The sequence below is a fragment of the Lissotriton helveticus genome, chromosome 6 (assembly GCF_964261635.1).
Source record: "Lissotriton helveticus chromosome 6, aLisHel1.1, whole genome shotgun sequence".
NCBI classification, from domain to species: domain Eukaryota; kingdom Metazoa; phylum Chordata; class Amphibia; order Caudata; family Salamandridae; genus Lissotriton; species Lissotriton helveticus.
The window spans coordinates 1,257,501,520-1,257,518,317 of record NC_136067.1 but is presented as its reverse complement, the minus strand read 5'-3'; the positions used below and the strand labels follow the sequence as shown (position 1 = coordinate 1,257,518,317).

General features: G+C 39.1%; 1 protein-coding gene across 1 annotated transcript in view; it reads right to left on the bottom strand.

Annotated features, from left to right (window-relative positions):
* Positions 1 to 16,798, bottom strand: part of WTAP (WT1 associated protein) — a 213,318-nt gene that overhangs the window by 144,068 nt on the left and 52,452 nt on the right. The window contains exon 6 of the mRNA XM_078648975.1: positions 5,842 to 6,020. Within this exon, the coding sequence (XP_078505101.1) occupies positions 5,842 to 6,020 (179 nt within the window). The remainder of the gene's footprint in view (positions 1 to 5,841; positions 6,021 to 16,798) is intronic.

The following is a 16,798-nucleotide window of genomic DNA, read 5'->3' as shown; positions in this document are numbered from 1 at the left end:
TTTCAATTCAACCAAATTGGAGTTTTTAGTGCAAGAAACATCAAAAATGATTTACTTGCCTGTAATGCTTGCTCTTAAAAGTACTATTTCTTGGAAGAACGGCAAGACTAGCTACGGCTCAGCAACCCAAATCGCATGTTTTAAATAAAATGACTGGACTGACAAGTAACAACCCAGCCCCTATGCTCCCTGAACTGCAACAGTTAGTGAATGAAATTCCAAAGACAACTTTAGAATCTTAGTTCACTACTGAAAAATAAATCCTACTACAAAAAAGATGCCAATGCCTCTGCAAGTAGGGCAAAAAAAAAAAAAAAAAAAAAAAAGAAGGAAATCTAATAACTTTCCTATGATTTTTATAATGCTTTAACAGGCCCACCCGACTACATTAGTGACAATGATTTGCTTCTTCCACCAGATCATGCAACAAACAAAACTGCTCACTTTTTGGGACGACGTGATATTTTTAGGAGATTTGGGGAAACTGCTGCTGAGCATTTTTACACCTTTGGCCCACATTAAAAAAAGTGTAGTGGATGATCCTGCTGAAACAAGTTTTCCTGGAAGTCATGCCCTGAACTCACCATTTACTTGACTAGGTTTCTGGGACTTTTAGACATGATGTGGCAACAGACTCCAAGGTGAAAGTCAGATGACTATTACTAATTTGGCTTACAGAACTTGGATTCAAACTGGCAATTTCCCTATCCTGGAAATCATGGGGACGAGGCTAGAAGTGAAAATTGGCTTTGTACGATGTAGTGCACTTCCTACCGCCAACTTAAAAAAGCCAAGCTTCTTTGCAGAGGCTATATATGCACTTGTAACACCTCACATACACGAAAAGCAGAGGATGGGCTTAAGAAAAATCAAAGTGGTCAGAGAAGCAGACGTTGAAATACAGGGCAACTAAGTGCACAGTCGTCCATTTAAAAGAGTAGAAAGAAGTGGTGAGATAAAAGAGAATGAGTATGGTGTCTGATTCTGGAGTCCTCATCTCTAAACTGTAGAGCTAGAGTTAAATTTGAAAACTATATTTCAGATCACCCCACTTCCCATTCTGCAGTAAACATGATAAACTAAGTTCATCAAGCTCTGCCAAAATACATTGCAGATTTATCAAATAGTGTGAAAATTAGCGGGGTGGGGCGAAATTATATAGTTTTGGGGGAGTTGAGCAATTATCGTACAAGAGCATTTATGTGGACACAAAAGTGTACTTTACTGGGGGAAAAAACATATATGCAGATGTACTAAAGATTGAGCTAAAAGGATTAAAGTGAAGTAAAAGTCTTTCGAACAACGAGATTCCACAACAATCCAGAATGGATGGTTGAAAAGGATGGGTCCTCAGAAGTATTACTTAAAACGGTTCAGAACGAGTAGAGAAGGTAAGAACTATTTCTTGCAAAAACTGTCAACTTGAAATAAAGATTGAACTGAAAATGGCCTGCCAGGTAAATGACGAGGGCAACAACTGAAAACTACAGAGAATCAAGTGTGTTACAACAAATATAAAATATGAAATTGAAATAGCCCACTACCCCCCATCTATAGTGTACTAATGTAATTAATATGTAAAGATAATTCAGTAGGTAGAGTTGAGAGAAGTAAATCAGTTGCAGCTGATGGTGCATATGGTTATTTTCAGGTTGCTAAAAATGTGTACCTTCCCAACAACTGTTTAGAACTTCAGCACACACCGTAAAGATAACATTAAAAGACATCTGCTTAAGTAGTGCTGGTGGACAACCAACCCCCAAAAAACCCAACAAATGTAACCAAATATTACGATAATGCTGTGTGTCTAGAATATCAATCTCAGGAATACCAACAATGTAAAACGTGGGTAGAGATAGATTTTTGTGGATAACGCAAAAATCTGAGTATTTAAGCCATCTGTATCTCCAAGTTAAAAACGTACAATTTCAGGGTAACGGTCTGCAGTAGTCTGCACTAATGGATTTCAAATTGGGAACAATGAACTGCTCAATGTTCTTCGAACATTTTTATGTTCAGTTATAAGTGCTTATCAAGTGTTAGAATACATTAAAAATCCTATCAATTTTAATGTTTCAGGTCTGTTAAGGCTTTGTGGAGTCATGTAAAATAATTAAGGCATGAAACAGTCCACATGTCAATTATTTTGAATTAATGCTTCAAAATATTGTGCATGCATTCTGGACACTATTTTGGAATAAATTAGGCACGTCAGTTATTGCATTCTTATGACTGACCTTTCTACACAATGCTTCAAGGGAACACTTCAAAATTGAGCAGGCATTACAAAAGTGCGGCCTGTGCAGCTGCAAAAATACATTACGGCAGAGCCAAGGAGAACAGGTCTTTAATCCTAGGCACATTTTTAAAGATGACCGGCTAAAACAAACACAATGTCGCAGTTATTAATGTTACTATCATGAATGATGGTTTCTTTAAGAAGACCTTTTAATTCATGGGAGAGTGGAAGAGACTCAATCCACTATCAAACATAAGAAACAGAAAATCTGTTACAATCTCAACAGGGTCAATGGATTTTATAAAATGGATCTTTCCTTCAAACCCTGGTGATCAAAGAGATAATGGATAGAGATGGGTCTAGGCTATGCAAAGTACGGGAGATTAGCTTTTTGAGAGCTCGGCAGAACCGATGTGGCCTTGGTATTATTGGGGCTGGTTTGAAAACTTTTTTCCTAAGAATACTAAAAGGTGAAATTTGCTTTTGGGCCACATGGTAAATCATAAATTGCATTACAGGTTTTACGAGTCCTCTGGAAACCCATTCCAAGATTGACTGATAAACTTTTAAAAGACTGGAATGATTAATGTATTAAACCTATGACGTGCATTTGGCAATAGGCCGTACAAATTTCAAGTAGATGCCTGCACTTGCATAGTTTTATTTTCACTTGAACTATTAGCGGCGTTAGTACCTCTACATATAGCAAAGTTAGGTTACCAAAGATTTCTTAAAATCGTTGTGGAAACAGCAGTCTATATTCGCTGACAAACACTTTGGATATGCTGCAAACACTAGATAACAGAAAAATGCAGTGCACAAATCTCATTGAAGGCTGCTAGTTGAGACAGTCTTTAGATAGGACTTTGAAACAAGAAATATACTATTGGTTGGCTCAAGGGGAAAAAAACAGAACCTTAAAAATTGGTCAGACAAGTTGTAGCCCAAGAGCAGTGCTTTTGGGTTCTGACTGACAGGGAAAAGCATAAGAGCAGGCATTTCCGTTTTTAAAAACGTAGAGAATACTCACAAGCTTTGGTTCAGATTTGAGTTATTTTTTCTATCATTCACTGAGTATGCAGTTTTAAATATTTTAAAACATTTAATTTGAAGATTCAAAAATGTTGTCTTCCCTTTACAGTTAGGAGAAAAATCAAACGAGTGTTTACATTTCCTTTTTGTTTTCCTGGAAGTAGTAAACTATTCTGTTTGGTTAGACGTCACATTTTAAATATTTTGTGCTAACGTCAACCCATTTAGCAACAGATTCTGCTACTTTAAGTAATAATTATAATTTCGGCACCACTGAGCTCCAGCAACAGCACAAACACGTGCTAAGCTTAGTACAATAACACCAAAAGTAGTATGTGTTTTTTTAAATATGTTCCGAATGTTGTTGTAGCCCAGAGAGGCGGTTATAATAGATTCAATACTACTTTAATTGCAACTGAAATCCCGACACTGAGAAAGGATGGCGTGCTGAAAATATACTGCAAACATGGTCACCTTTCCTTAGTTTTATGTCAAAAAGATTTGAGGCATACAACCCCTGGATTTAGCTAATCTCTCATCTCAGTATCAGAATTGCACATAAGGGTGTTTTTAGATCTGGCTCCTCTATTGTGGCATATGACACAGAAGACTGACAAGTTCAATTTGCAGGTTGGATGTCGCTTTTTAAAGCTCTATTAACCAAAATGTTATAATAGGCATGACAGCCCAATAACAAATCTATTTTCTATCTGTGGTATGACCTACAGTTTGCATAGGACTGAAACTGATGGAAGTGCATCTGGAAGCCTTGTTTTCTTTCCTCTAAATATAAAGCAACAATATTGTTTAAGTGTTCTAGGTAAAATTAGGGATGTTATCCACCAAAGGAACTAGCCTGGCGTGCACTTAACAAATGCTTTTCTCTATCCTTTTCATGAATCCCATAAGTACACCCTACCTAAAATCTAGCATTTAAAGGCAAACAAACATTTGCTTTCAGTTAACCAATTCACTCTGTGTACCCACCCGAGCCTGAACATGCAGAAGCCCTAATTCTGAAACCAACAAGAAAACCTTGTCATTTCAATGGTCGTATTATCCTTTAAAAAAAGTAACATCTTGATTTACATTTTTCTATGCAAAGTGCAAGACCACAAGAATCCAGAACTGCCAGCCACAATATTTTTAAAGCCTACATAAGCAAATTCCCCCAGTTCATTAAAAATAGACATATAGGTCTCAATAAAAAATTAAGTCTGGCTTTAGGACAAACGTTTAGTGCGGGTTTGCAGAACCAGGAGATAAGAAGCTTTAATATTAACCTGAATATTTATATATAATTATTTATCTACAGCCTTATCTTGGCTTCATACATTAAATAAAGCCAGAAATTATCTCAGGTCAACTGACACTGGGTCCAAAATATCTATAGTACCAGTTCTGATGTGTGCAACCTACACTGAAAAAGGTCTTGGATCCTCTCGGGAAAAACAAAACTACTGTCAGAAGCGGTTGTTGAAATTCTCCAAACAATTTCTAGTCAATCCAGCTGCCAAAAGGATTTCACAGTAGAATATAAAAAGGTCCTCAAAGGTGTAGCCATCAAACTTAAATATATTTTAAGAAGCAGTGCAAAACAGTCATACAACAGAACAAAAAAAATTGACCAAAACCTACCATAAATGTTGCTACATTTGCTTGGCCATTTACGATCAGTGCAGCTAACGTAAATCCTGTACTACAGGAAAACAGGTTGTACTAAATACATGTAGTTTGGTTATAAAAAAAATCAAGCAGTGAAACTGCTTCAAATTAAGCGATCTGGTTAATTCCAGACACCCATATTGCACATAAATAAGGTTTTCTTTTTAAGTTCTTGCATATCTGAATATCCAATTTTACAAAGAACAATGCATTGTTTAGACTTTTCCAAATCAGGGCTCAGTTGCATACTACAGAACCCAAGACCACTTGGTGAAGCATAAATGCACAATGTTGGTAGTGCAACTTGTAGTTATGGCACTTTGTGTGGTAATGCAAAAATGTATTAGCAAACAGTATTTAAGGCATAATTCCCCAGGTATTAGTATTTGACTCAGTTCAGTGAACACGCAGGAAGTCCACAGTCATACTGGCAAAACTGACTTACAGTCTGTAAGTCATTAGTTTCAGGTTAGGAGCGAAGAACATTCCTTAGATTTTTACTGGAATTTTACATGTTCAATCAGGATTTCAAACACTACGTTGCTTTCCAAACTGTCTGTAGACACAAAGTACCACAGACTTCAGTTCCTCCCTGTAATGTCTTCAAACCGAACCATTGTGCAAGTGTGACCAAGTTCTAGCAATGAAACAATTTTGTTATTGGATGCGGCCACTTCTTCGGAGAATTCCGACGCAGTCAGGCCTCTGAAGCAATGGGGAGGAAAAAAAAGCTGAAACACAAGGTCATCTGATAACATTAAGCATTACAAGCTGGACAGTTAATGTGGCTTTGGCTCAAAAAAGTCTGAGTCTTGGAGTGGAAAGAGTACTTGTCTGTCCCACCAAATCATTCTTGTTGTGGGACTGTCAGGGTTGTCTTGACTGGGGAGTATTTGTTTGTTTACCTATCAGGCGTAAATTTCCAGGCACTCAGTTCATTTTGTGCTTGTTCCAGTTTGTCTTTAGTCTGTTCCAGTTCACCTTTCATTTTTAGGAAAAACAAGTTGATGGCTGGGTCCACCATTGTTGTTCTCAGCTGGGCAACGCTCGGCTGCTGAACTTGCTTGAGGTACTGGATCTGGTTCTGCATTAACAAACAAAAACGTTTGACTTGTGAATATCATGTTTAGCAGGCTAAACAAATCTAAATCATACAATGTGATTTGTTAATGTTTCTACTCTAAATGCACAACTTCTACAGCATCGAAGCACTGAAAAACACAGGGCTGCAGAGGACTGTCTACCTGCCACAGCAATCAACCCCTTACTAGTTATATTACCAATATTTAGGACATATTCCGGCTGCAAAAACACACAACAACTAAGTTATTAAAAGAAGACTTCTGTCTCTGTAGAAACGCAAATAGATGCCATACAACATGTTCCACATGGAGTAGACATCAGCCTACGGTTATCTTGGGGAGAGCACTAACATTCCAAGAAAGAGGAGCTAAGGGCAACAACATTGTTGATATTAAAACAATGGCCTGCTTAATTTTTTTTTTTAAAAGCCCCAAGAGCTCATCTGGGTACTTACAAAACGGAATCCATCCTAGCTACACACTGCACACCAAGCCAAAACACCAATAGTTTAGAAAGGAGAAAGTTCTATCTTGCAAATAACGTGCTGCAGGCGGTAGTGTATAAGGGAAGAAAGGAGGAGGAAAATTTAGACATTTGCAACTTGAAAACTAACTACTCACTAGATAAAGTTATTGTACGTACGTTTATTCAAGGGCATTTCAAAATATGGTTTGAGGGAGAGCTAATTTACATTTACAGCAAAGAAAAAAACCATTAAAATATGCAATTTAAAAGCATGACTTCTGAATCTGAAAATTACTTTCTGCTTTAATAATTAAAAGAAATCTTATCCCAAACATTTGATAAAGTAATACAGAGATGTGTGTGCTTGGGCAGACAAACACCTTTTATAAAAATGTAACTATCAATTACACTAGATTTCCTCTACTACATAGATTTCGGATTTTAAAATGGAATATTGAACTGAGCTCCGTATATTTATTTATTTATTCAAAGTTTTATATAGCGCGAACAAGATCCTTACAGATATCAGAGCGCTTCACAAAGACAGGGTAGGGGCAGTAGGAATGAACAGAGATAATGGAAGCAATATAATAGTCACTGACATGATAGGATAATAATAACATACATAACACATATCAATATACAAACAGGTAAGCAGGTAATATAAGACGGCACCAATCATTGATCCCACTAAAGAGGTGTTCAGGTACACCTTGGGTGTGTGGATGGCTTATACCAATGTCTTAGTGTATAGAGAACACTGAGTGGGGGCATCGGGAGAGTGAATCAGTAAACCAAAGTGTAACATATATTGGTCAGTATTAAGAGAGTAGCGTAAGAGTGTCCCCCATCAAGTAGAAGTATAGTGCCAAAGCAAAGAATCAAGAATAGGTGTAAATACAGCGCTCTACTTAATCTCCACTCAAACATTCTTCAAATTAAACACATAGCCTGTAACTGCATGTGTTTCCACTGAGCAAAAATTAAAACAATTCATACTGCAAAATACTTAATGTCACTAATATAGTAATGCCAAATACGTGAATTTAAAAAGTCAACTTTTTGTCTTTGTTCTGTGTTCGACGTTTTAAGACACAAGGCTCCTTTTTAGGTCGCGGACTACCAGATAACACACAGATGCGCTATGTGAAAGACATCTTAGGGAGTTTATGAAGCAGACCTGGGTATGCATTCTGCCCGTTGTCTGCCATTGGCTTTGTTAACTGGCATTTTCTTGCCTTTTAATCTGCCTCATCACATTTACTGTGCATCCAAAGACCGAGATCGACTTCAAAGTGAGAGGGTTTATGGGTGGAACGCAGATTGCTCTCCATGGAGTAGGGGTGTCACAGTGTCTGAAAATAGATTGGTGAGGAGTTGCATTTGGGCAAGCTTAACCTGTAGTTTTGACATTCATTTTGAATATTTAATGTCAGCAAGAATGAAAACAAGTTTCCACGACAACCCCATTAAACATAGCTATGCACGTACTGGCAAGCCTTCCAGTAATGTACGGTGTTGCTGTGTGGGCGGGCAACATTTTTTAAATTGTATTGACATTTTTTATATCGCGCAAATTCAACCCAAAGGTACTGGAGTACTTTACATGAGCACCAATTAAATTACACAAGGACACATTTTTTTTGTAGGCACGTGGAGAATAAGTAATTTGTCCAAAAACACAGGATGTTGAGGCGACAGACTCAAACCCAGTTCCAAAATTGCAGCTTGGGCCATTACACCACATCTTCTCCCAAAGCCTTCAGCTTCTTTCTAAATCTACCAGAGTATGTTATAAAACAGACAGGGCTAGTTTCTTCCTCCTCATGTGGGCAAGCAATAGTTTAAGTATTGGAACTTAGTATTTGAAGTGTACTCCTTCCACCGCTCATCCTCGAAGTGCTGTGTCTATATGGAGTGTGCACTTCTACCGATTGGGACGTTTCTTGAAGAGTGAACTCAGATTAAAAAGACGAAGCTTCCATTCTCTGTGTACTTCGGTCCGTGTCCTCCTCGCTGCCTTCCTTGGCGTTAGCGCCCCTCTCCTATATACCTGTGCTTCTAAATTAGAGTCAAGACATAAGTATCTTGCTGTCCTCGTGACGGTGTCTTTAAACCAGTCAATCCATTAAAGCATGAACAAATTTAGAAAAATTGGAAGTCTACAAGAATGCAATTGACTTACCAAACAATGAAAGGTGTGAAACAGCATCTTTGAGAAAAACGTACCAAAGTTAATCTAAAAGTGACATTTGCGGTCTTCCCTAAAAAACTAGATGCAATAATCGGAAACTATAGACTGATCACCACCTTACGCAATGCAGTAATTTACCTCAGTGGGCCAGACTAGCAAACAATGAAAGATATCTAATCGGACCCTTTTTGAACGAATAATCTAGAGGGATTGTTCTACATCTTCTGTTTATAATTTACATAAGAAATACCTTTATAGTTTTTTTTTTTTTTTTTGCAGAGTTTTATATAGCGCGAACTAGACCCAAACCGAATCAGGTATCAGAGCGCTTTACATATTTTTCCAGTTAAGTTACATTTTTACGTTTTCCAGTTACTTTCATTTTAGGCACGGGGAGATTAAGTGATTTGCCCAGAATCACAGGAGGTTTTGGCATCGTTACCGAGACTAGAACCCAGTTCCTCCAGGTCCGAAGTCGAGCGCCCTAGCCGTTAGGCCAACTCCTCTCCCCTCATTACAATAAGAATTAAAGAGCAAGACGCAGTTTCCACCACAAAAATGTATATGTGCATGTGAACAATGTAAAATTGAAGAGTGTAACACATATGATTAAAGTTCTACTACAAAACACACACACATCAGTAAGGGACAGATTGTATTGTGCAATGACATTTTGGCCATCGGCCCACAAAATAGTCCGTCGTACAGTAAGTTTTACTATGCCTTGGAGGGGTGCACTTAATGTTTTAAGGAAGGAAGTGAGTGGCCCAGGTGCAGGCAGAAATGGGTGCTGAGGGTTTACCTGGCCAGCATGAACTTCCTGTTGAACTGCATTTGAATGAGCCAATGATTGAGGGTCACAGCAGGAAGCAGTCATAATGCAACAAACCTCTGTCTTAAAAATGAACGCTCTTTGTACTAAAACAGTATTACTAGAACATGATACTGTAACTAATGTTTTAGGTCAAATTAGACTGTGGCAATAATCAGGAGTTTTAACCTATTTGGTTTTTAGATAATTATTTTAGAATGTTAGCATATTGTAATGATTTTAATTAATCGAACAATAAAAGCTTTTTCACTTTCACTTTCACTTCCACTGATTGAGGGTCACAGCAGGAAGCAGTCATAACCGTAGTTGATTAGAATTAACCACAGCATGGGCAGGTTTCTCAAAAAAAAAAATCTTAGTTAAAAAAAAACCAAAAAAAAAAACCTTTCCTTACTAAGCTTCTCGTCATTTTAGCATTGGACTCTGAAGGAAATGGGCAAAAAAATGAAACCTAAAACAAGGTTTCTACGGTTCCCAAACGCAACTATTTCCTGTGTCTGCCATAGAGCGGAGAGTTCAACGAAAACCAACGTTCTTAATTGTAAGCACATTTTTTTCCAGACCTGAAGGGAAGTAACCAACAGTGAAAACTAACCTCTGTGCCAAGTAAGATTAATTAATGATTTGATTGGTACATTTATTTCAAATCTTGCTTCACTCGTCAAGGAAGGAGTTTTTTTGGCAGAGTATGGGGAAATGGTGTGTAAGGGACCTAGCTGCTGGAAGATCTGCATTCAGTGCAAAAAACACAAAAAGCATCAGTATAACAATCATGCAGTTTTAATATTATTTTGTTGAACCCCTGCTAAATGCCTAGGTAGTTTTTACACTAAGAGTACATACACATATAATATCAAATCTCCCCTTTTACTGTACTGAAGCAGTGGCACTAATGTGGCTAATTCTTATCTCCTATTCAGCAATGGCTTTTTTCCTTGGATTCTGATAACAAATCCATTCACCTTTGGTACTGCTTTAAGTCCTACAGCCCCTCAGCGCAAGGTCCGTGACTAAGCATTACAATCTCTCTCTCTTCCTATACTGGTTTAAAGTTTTTAACACGCAATAATTCTAGAGAAATGTCTTAATCATTGTTAAGCACTCTGTATTAGGCCTATGTTTTTAATATGCATTAACGGAGGAATATGCAAACTGTTACCGACAACGGACTTGGAGTCACTGGCCTTACTAGGACCTACATCTGAAATGAATTGCAGCCACGCATTCGCGAAACATTAGAAAGCAGACTCTGCTCAAGTCTTTCAGTCGCTACTGGACAAGGAATTAATTTTATACGGCTTCTTTGTTAAGAACCAACAATAACTCACCTTAAGGTCTCCTTATCCGGAACGAGAGAGGTAGAGAAGATCAGTTGATGGACTGCATTATTTAGGACTTAAGTTTAACCAGTAGTTTCCATAGCTTCCTTGGTACTATGAACCCCAGATGCACGCATGTATACCAATGTACCAACCCCTGCAGGTTTTTAAACTCAAGAAGCCTTGATTCCCATTAACCCCCTTCCCCTCAGTGCAGAACTGCAGCACTGCTTTGTTCTACCTAGAATATTCGAACTCTCCTTCAGTCCTGGGCCAGGCACTGCCAATGGGAATAAGCTGTAAAAATGTCTCGTCTCATTCTTTCCCTTAATATGCATCATGATTATTTAGGTTGGTCAATAAGACTGCCAGTCTCAAAGGGCAAGGATTACCTCGCTAGAGACCAGAAGAACCAGTTCATTTATTAAGGAGGTTTGTAATGCACTACATTTCCTATTGGTTACATCAGTGCGACGACAACAGAAGTGGGGGCTAGACTGTCTTTTAGAGTTCAAAAGGTTATGGCATTAAGCTGAGTCAATAAATACCCTTGTGCAATCAAAGTTCAGTTTTCTTGGGTTTTCGGAACTTACTGCCTTTGGTTGCAGCGCTTAGGTTGAGGTTACGGACATTCTAGAGCCTCATCCATTGGACTGTCAGGAAACTACCAGTTTCATCCTCCTGTAGGATCATGATCATTTCATGTAAAAGCCAGAGGAGTGTTTTCAGGGCCATTTTGAATTTGTTCCTCTTACAGAGGATAAGGTACGTTCTGTCGGAAAGTTCCAAAATCTTTGTAGCCTCTAAATGAGTTCCATAGGTATACAAGAGTAGGGCATGTTGCAGTAGTAGACTTAGAACAAGGGCTCCTCCGGTCTGTGGTCAGTATAAAAGAGAAGTAGGGCCTTCCACAAAAAGCATGGGCTACAAGAAAACAGACTGTCATTGCCTCAAGTTGGAGTTCAAAGTTGAGGTTTAGGTCAGTTTTCCATGTTTGCTCAAGTGGATCAGGGTGTTCTGAGGTCGGGACGCCATTCTAAGGGGAGACATTTGGACATGAATCTCGCCACAAATGTCTCCTTTCCTAAACAAGAAGCACTAACTTCTTGTGAAACACAAGGTCTAATTGTGTCAACGTGGTCTCTTCAGACCATTTTCAAAGCACTGCGTTGTAGGTATATATTTGAAGCTTTGTACTCCTAGATGCTTGTGCTAGGGGAGTAGGTAGATATAGAAAAGACGAGAGAGGTGATCTCTTGGGGAAAGTCGCAGATCACGGACTTTGAAAAGAAACTTAAGAGCTTGTTCCCACCTTTTAACTATGGTTTGTGAGAAAGGATCGGACCCACTGCAGTGCCTTTCCAGCAGTATTTCATGATCCACTGTGTCAAAGGATGCAGACAGGTCAAGGATAAATCAGTATGGGCTTCTTGTATTCATCCAGACAGGGAAGACGGAAATTGATTTCTTGCTAAAATGATAAATCTGTTTACACTAACCGTGTTACTTTGATGCACCAAACCATGCTGTTCTAGAACACAAAAGTTCAGTCTGAACCTCCAAATGTTCACTCCTCGAGATTGAGGCTGCCAAATAAATAGAGTACTAGCTTTCACTTTTCCAGCCCCACCAAAACCAGTTCCGTCCCTGCAACCCTGGAGGACACTCTTGTAGCACACTAGATCTCCCCCCCCGACCTACTTGTTATTGTAGACAGCCAAACCTGTTCAAAGATGTAGGATTTCCAAGTGGTCACATGCCAAACACAGTGCAGATTGATTTTCAAAAGGTGCATGTGATCCCAGCAGAGAAACCAGTCATCTAATGATTTGAAGGCAGGATAGCAACGCAAGCTGAATGTTCACTAATAAGCAGTCGGCTGATCACGAATTTTGAATCACAGCACAGCCATCTTTTTTTTTTTTACTATTGCAAAGTTGTTAAATTCATTACCATTACATTTGGGGACAGTAACATTTACAGTGCTTAGAAATGGCAGTTCAGAGGTATGAAGCACTATTCAAGTAACTACCCGAAGCCCAGGCTTTTAGTTGTCACTCATGGACAAGTGCTTGTGCGATTGTTGCAGTGACCCTCACAGGTGGAGCTAGCCAGTTCATAAGAAAGTTAATGTTACCATATGTGATTGTAATAGTTATGGCAAGAATACCCTGGACACCTGGAGACAGTCTTTTTATACCCACAAACCATTCTATTCAATACTTTGACCACAACAACGTAATTAGTCACTCCAGCAAATCGAAAGAAAACAGATGCCTTACAGCCAAACAGAAGACCATATTCATTTTGAAAGGAGAACATTTACTATTTTAGAGAGGGAAAAGCCTTGCAAAAACACCATGTGATACTCTCGGTTTAGAGTGAGATTAATCTGCATAACAGAAGCCTTAACTTACCAGAATGTTGACCAAGTCCTAAATTGTGAGGTTTTAATTTGTGGGTACCCTTTATCTAAATACTGAAATCGAAACTCTCAAACTTTGTTCAACTGAAACCGTTATATGACAGGGGTCCACCCATCAAAGTATGTCTCCACACAAGTGTGCACCCTCGTCAATTAGCACTATTTGAAATGCACACATTCAAAACCTGCAAGTAGCATTAAACAGCAACAGAATTTTAGGTGAGTTGAAGCCACATCATAGACGGAATGAATGAAAGTGGTCTTAAAATTCATTTGACTGCCTCAGCAAGAACCGGATAGGACTTGCAAACTGCCCGCAAGAACACCATGAATAACGACTTTTTGCAGCTGGAATATGTTCAATTAGTTAACAGATGGGATTAGGACTGCAAATCATACAAAAGAGCACAGGCAGTGTCCGATAAGGCAACATTTGTTCTGGTTAAAGGCCTGCCTGCTTCGCTGCCGCGAATGACAAGGAGTTAGTAACTACAAAGTAATTTGTTAGTCGTGTCCAGATAAAATCTGAGAATATGTGCCACAGTAGCGAGAGCATGAAAAGAATCCACGGTGAATAGCCTTATTTGCGCTCAAGTCTCAATAGCTTTGAGAACATACAAGTGTGCAGGGCAACAACAAAACCCTGTGAGGAAAGAATGTATACTCCAAAAGACCCCACGACTTTTAGCACTAACGCGTCTTTTAAGGGGTTATGGATCCCTAGGAAGGCTATTTCAACGAAAGACTATTCACATCACATGTTTAGAAGGACAGGTATAGTGACAAGATATGCATGAGGAAGCATCACACTACTTGTGTCACACTGTGGAGAAAGAGGTGAGACCAGTCATTATGACTAAAAATCACCTTGCCATTCGTTCGATATAGGCAACATCGGAGACCAGGCATATCTTGTAGCCGGTAATTGGTGTAGACATTACATTGTCCACAGAGATGGCACAAGAATTCTAATTTCTGGTCAAGGATGAACAGCAAAAACACCGCAATAGACATAACTGAAATGGTTAATTTTTGGGCAAGCCCCAAACTCTCAGGATTGTCAAAAAAAGCCTAGTACCCCAAGCTAGCTCTTGAGGAATAAGGCACTAGAGCCAAGATATTTTAGGAAAGAGCAGCAGTTCATCGAACCTACGTGACAAGTAAATATTGCCTCAATTCACAGCGCATGGCTTCCTTATTAAAGGGATGACTGATGTTTAAAAACCAGACCCAGAGTGAAAAGCCGGGAGTCACCCAGCCGACAGAACTTCTGGGGCTCAAACTTACTTTTTTTAATGTCTAGACAGGATAGTCAGTGGGGTCTGAAGAATAGGCATGGCTCCGTATTTTGCTCTCAACTCATACACAAAAATGTGGTTGCAATGACCTACGTTAAGCAAAGAAATTGGGGGGAGGGAGTACGAAAAACAGTTTCCATTCAAGGGGCTATAAAGGAGGTAAGAAGTGGATAAACCAGCATGGATTTATACTGGCTGTCCAGAAACGGTCTTAAGTGCCTTGAAATGGTAAGTCTTAGTGATGTAATATGCATTTTATTAATTGAGATCAAACTTTAGGACACCGGCAATCCTAGAAGCTTTAGGAACCACGAGTGTCCATGGGCTGTGCTTCATTAATAGACTTGCATCTTTCAGTATAGGGACATGGCAAAAACAGAGGAAGCAGCAGCCATTGGGCTGATAAAGAATGGCCACAGCCCAGGCTAGTTTTAAAAGTGTTATAGCACTTCTGGTAGTGTCAACATTACCCCAAAATTTAAATAGGTGTTCTGTGCTCAGGATAACTGAAAGTCATTTAAACTGCTGCTAACACCTTGGCCAGAGTTGGCATTTTAAACATCTGGAAGGGAATTCCCCTTTGTCAGAAAATACTGAGGGTAGAAATTGGGAAAGTAGAATTGTGTCCTTTTAGTGATCGGCTCTACAGGTGTCACTGGACTTGCTCCAATTCTACAGGGGTGCATAGAACAACTGGAAGGGAAGTTAGTGGGAAGGCTGATGACTGAAGAGCATAGCCTTTGAAATCCCCACCAGAAGGACCCAGTAATTTATTTAGTACGTTTTCTTTAGCTACAGTGCTGGTAGTCGTGGAAAATTATCATTCCCCTTCTCTCCAGAGTAAGCATTTCTAGTGATGGGAGTGGCTCAGGCCATCACTGCTCTGGGGAAGTAACTGACTACTACTGGCCAGTGGACTGAAATAAGGGCTTTATTCCACCCCTGAAGTGTCTTTCCCTAGTTTTTGTGACCGAGGAAGAGCAGGCATGCTGGAGGCTTAGGGCAAAATTATCTTGTCCCATTTTAAAGACTAAGGACTGTTTAGCAGCCATTAGATGGAACCCTACAATTGGACTTTGTAATCACGACAGCAGTCACAAACTGCAATAGTGCTTTATCTGCCAGAAGAGCTCAAGATTATTTTTTAAATCCATGTACATCTCTTTATCGGAGTATTTCTGCCGTTATTAATAAGGCCTCAGTCACATGGAAGAGAGACTTTCATGTTCCACTGTCTTAATAGATGATCCTAGACATAGGCAGTTTTTGCTCTGCAGTCCCTCTGCCCAGTCAGAGCACACATTTATACTCTAAGACTATGCAGAAAGAAGGAAAGAACGCTGATTTACAATATTGATGAAAACATTCTAGAGCAGTTTATAAAAAGGTGATCACAAAATTGCTTATTACCGCCCCACAATTCAAGACATTTTAGCTTCTTTGTACACGTGACAAGGCAAAGCTATTGCATCCAGTAAAATAGACTGTGCTGCCACGTTAAAAAAAAAAAAGGTGATACTAATTTGGCTGATGTGACGGAGATGAAGAACTTGGGGTAGGCTTTACCCAAAACTTGAGTATACTTGAGGCTTTATCCAGAGGCAAAGGTTTACTGGGGAAGCCAAGAGCAACCAGTGCATAACTATTTAAAAAAAATGTAACAACTGGTTGGGTGACTAGACAGACAACTCGATCATCCTTAACCTTGAGAAAGGAAGCTTGATGAATTAGTCTTCAATGTCTGCCTGTTTCAGTATCTGGTCTTTGTGAAGGAGGAAGCTTAAAGGAAGATATGCCGGAAGAGTTAGTGAAGCAGGAAGATTCGGGGTAGCCATCACTTGATGAGATAGCATTGGAGCCAACTATTTGTGACAGTGTTAGTGTTGAGACTGGCTGTATAATGAACAAATATCATGTTAGACTTCACAAAGATTAACTCTGCATGTAGGTTGCTGTTCACAGCATCCTGAAAGAGATTAGAGGAGAGAAGTCTTGAACAACAGGTTCATGGATAATCTTGTTATGAGCACCTGCTGCAGCTCAGTTATAGCAATAATCAAAAAAGTTCATACAGTCAACATTTATTGAAGAAAGAGCACAAATTTACAAATGACTGGTGTTGGTGAACTACCAGCTGGGATGCATAAGAACTCCTGCACCAAAAAAACAAGTCAATCCTTTAGCACACTTTATCATCCAGGATCGGACGAGGGATCTAAAAGAACATTTTACTTCGAAGTTTATTA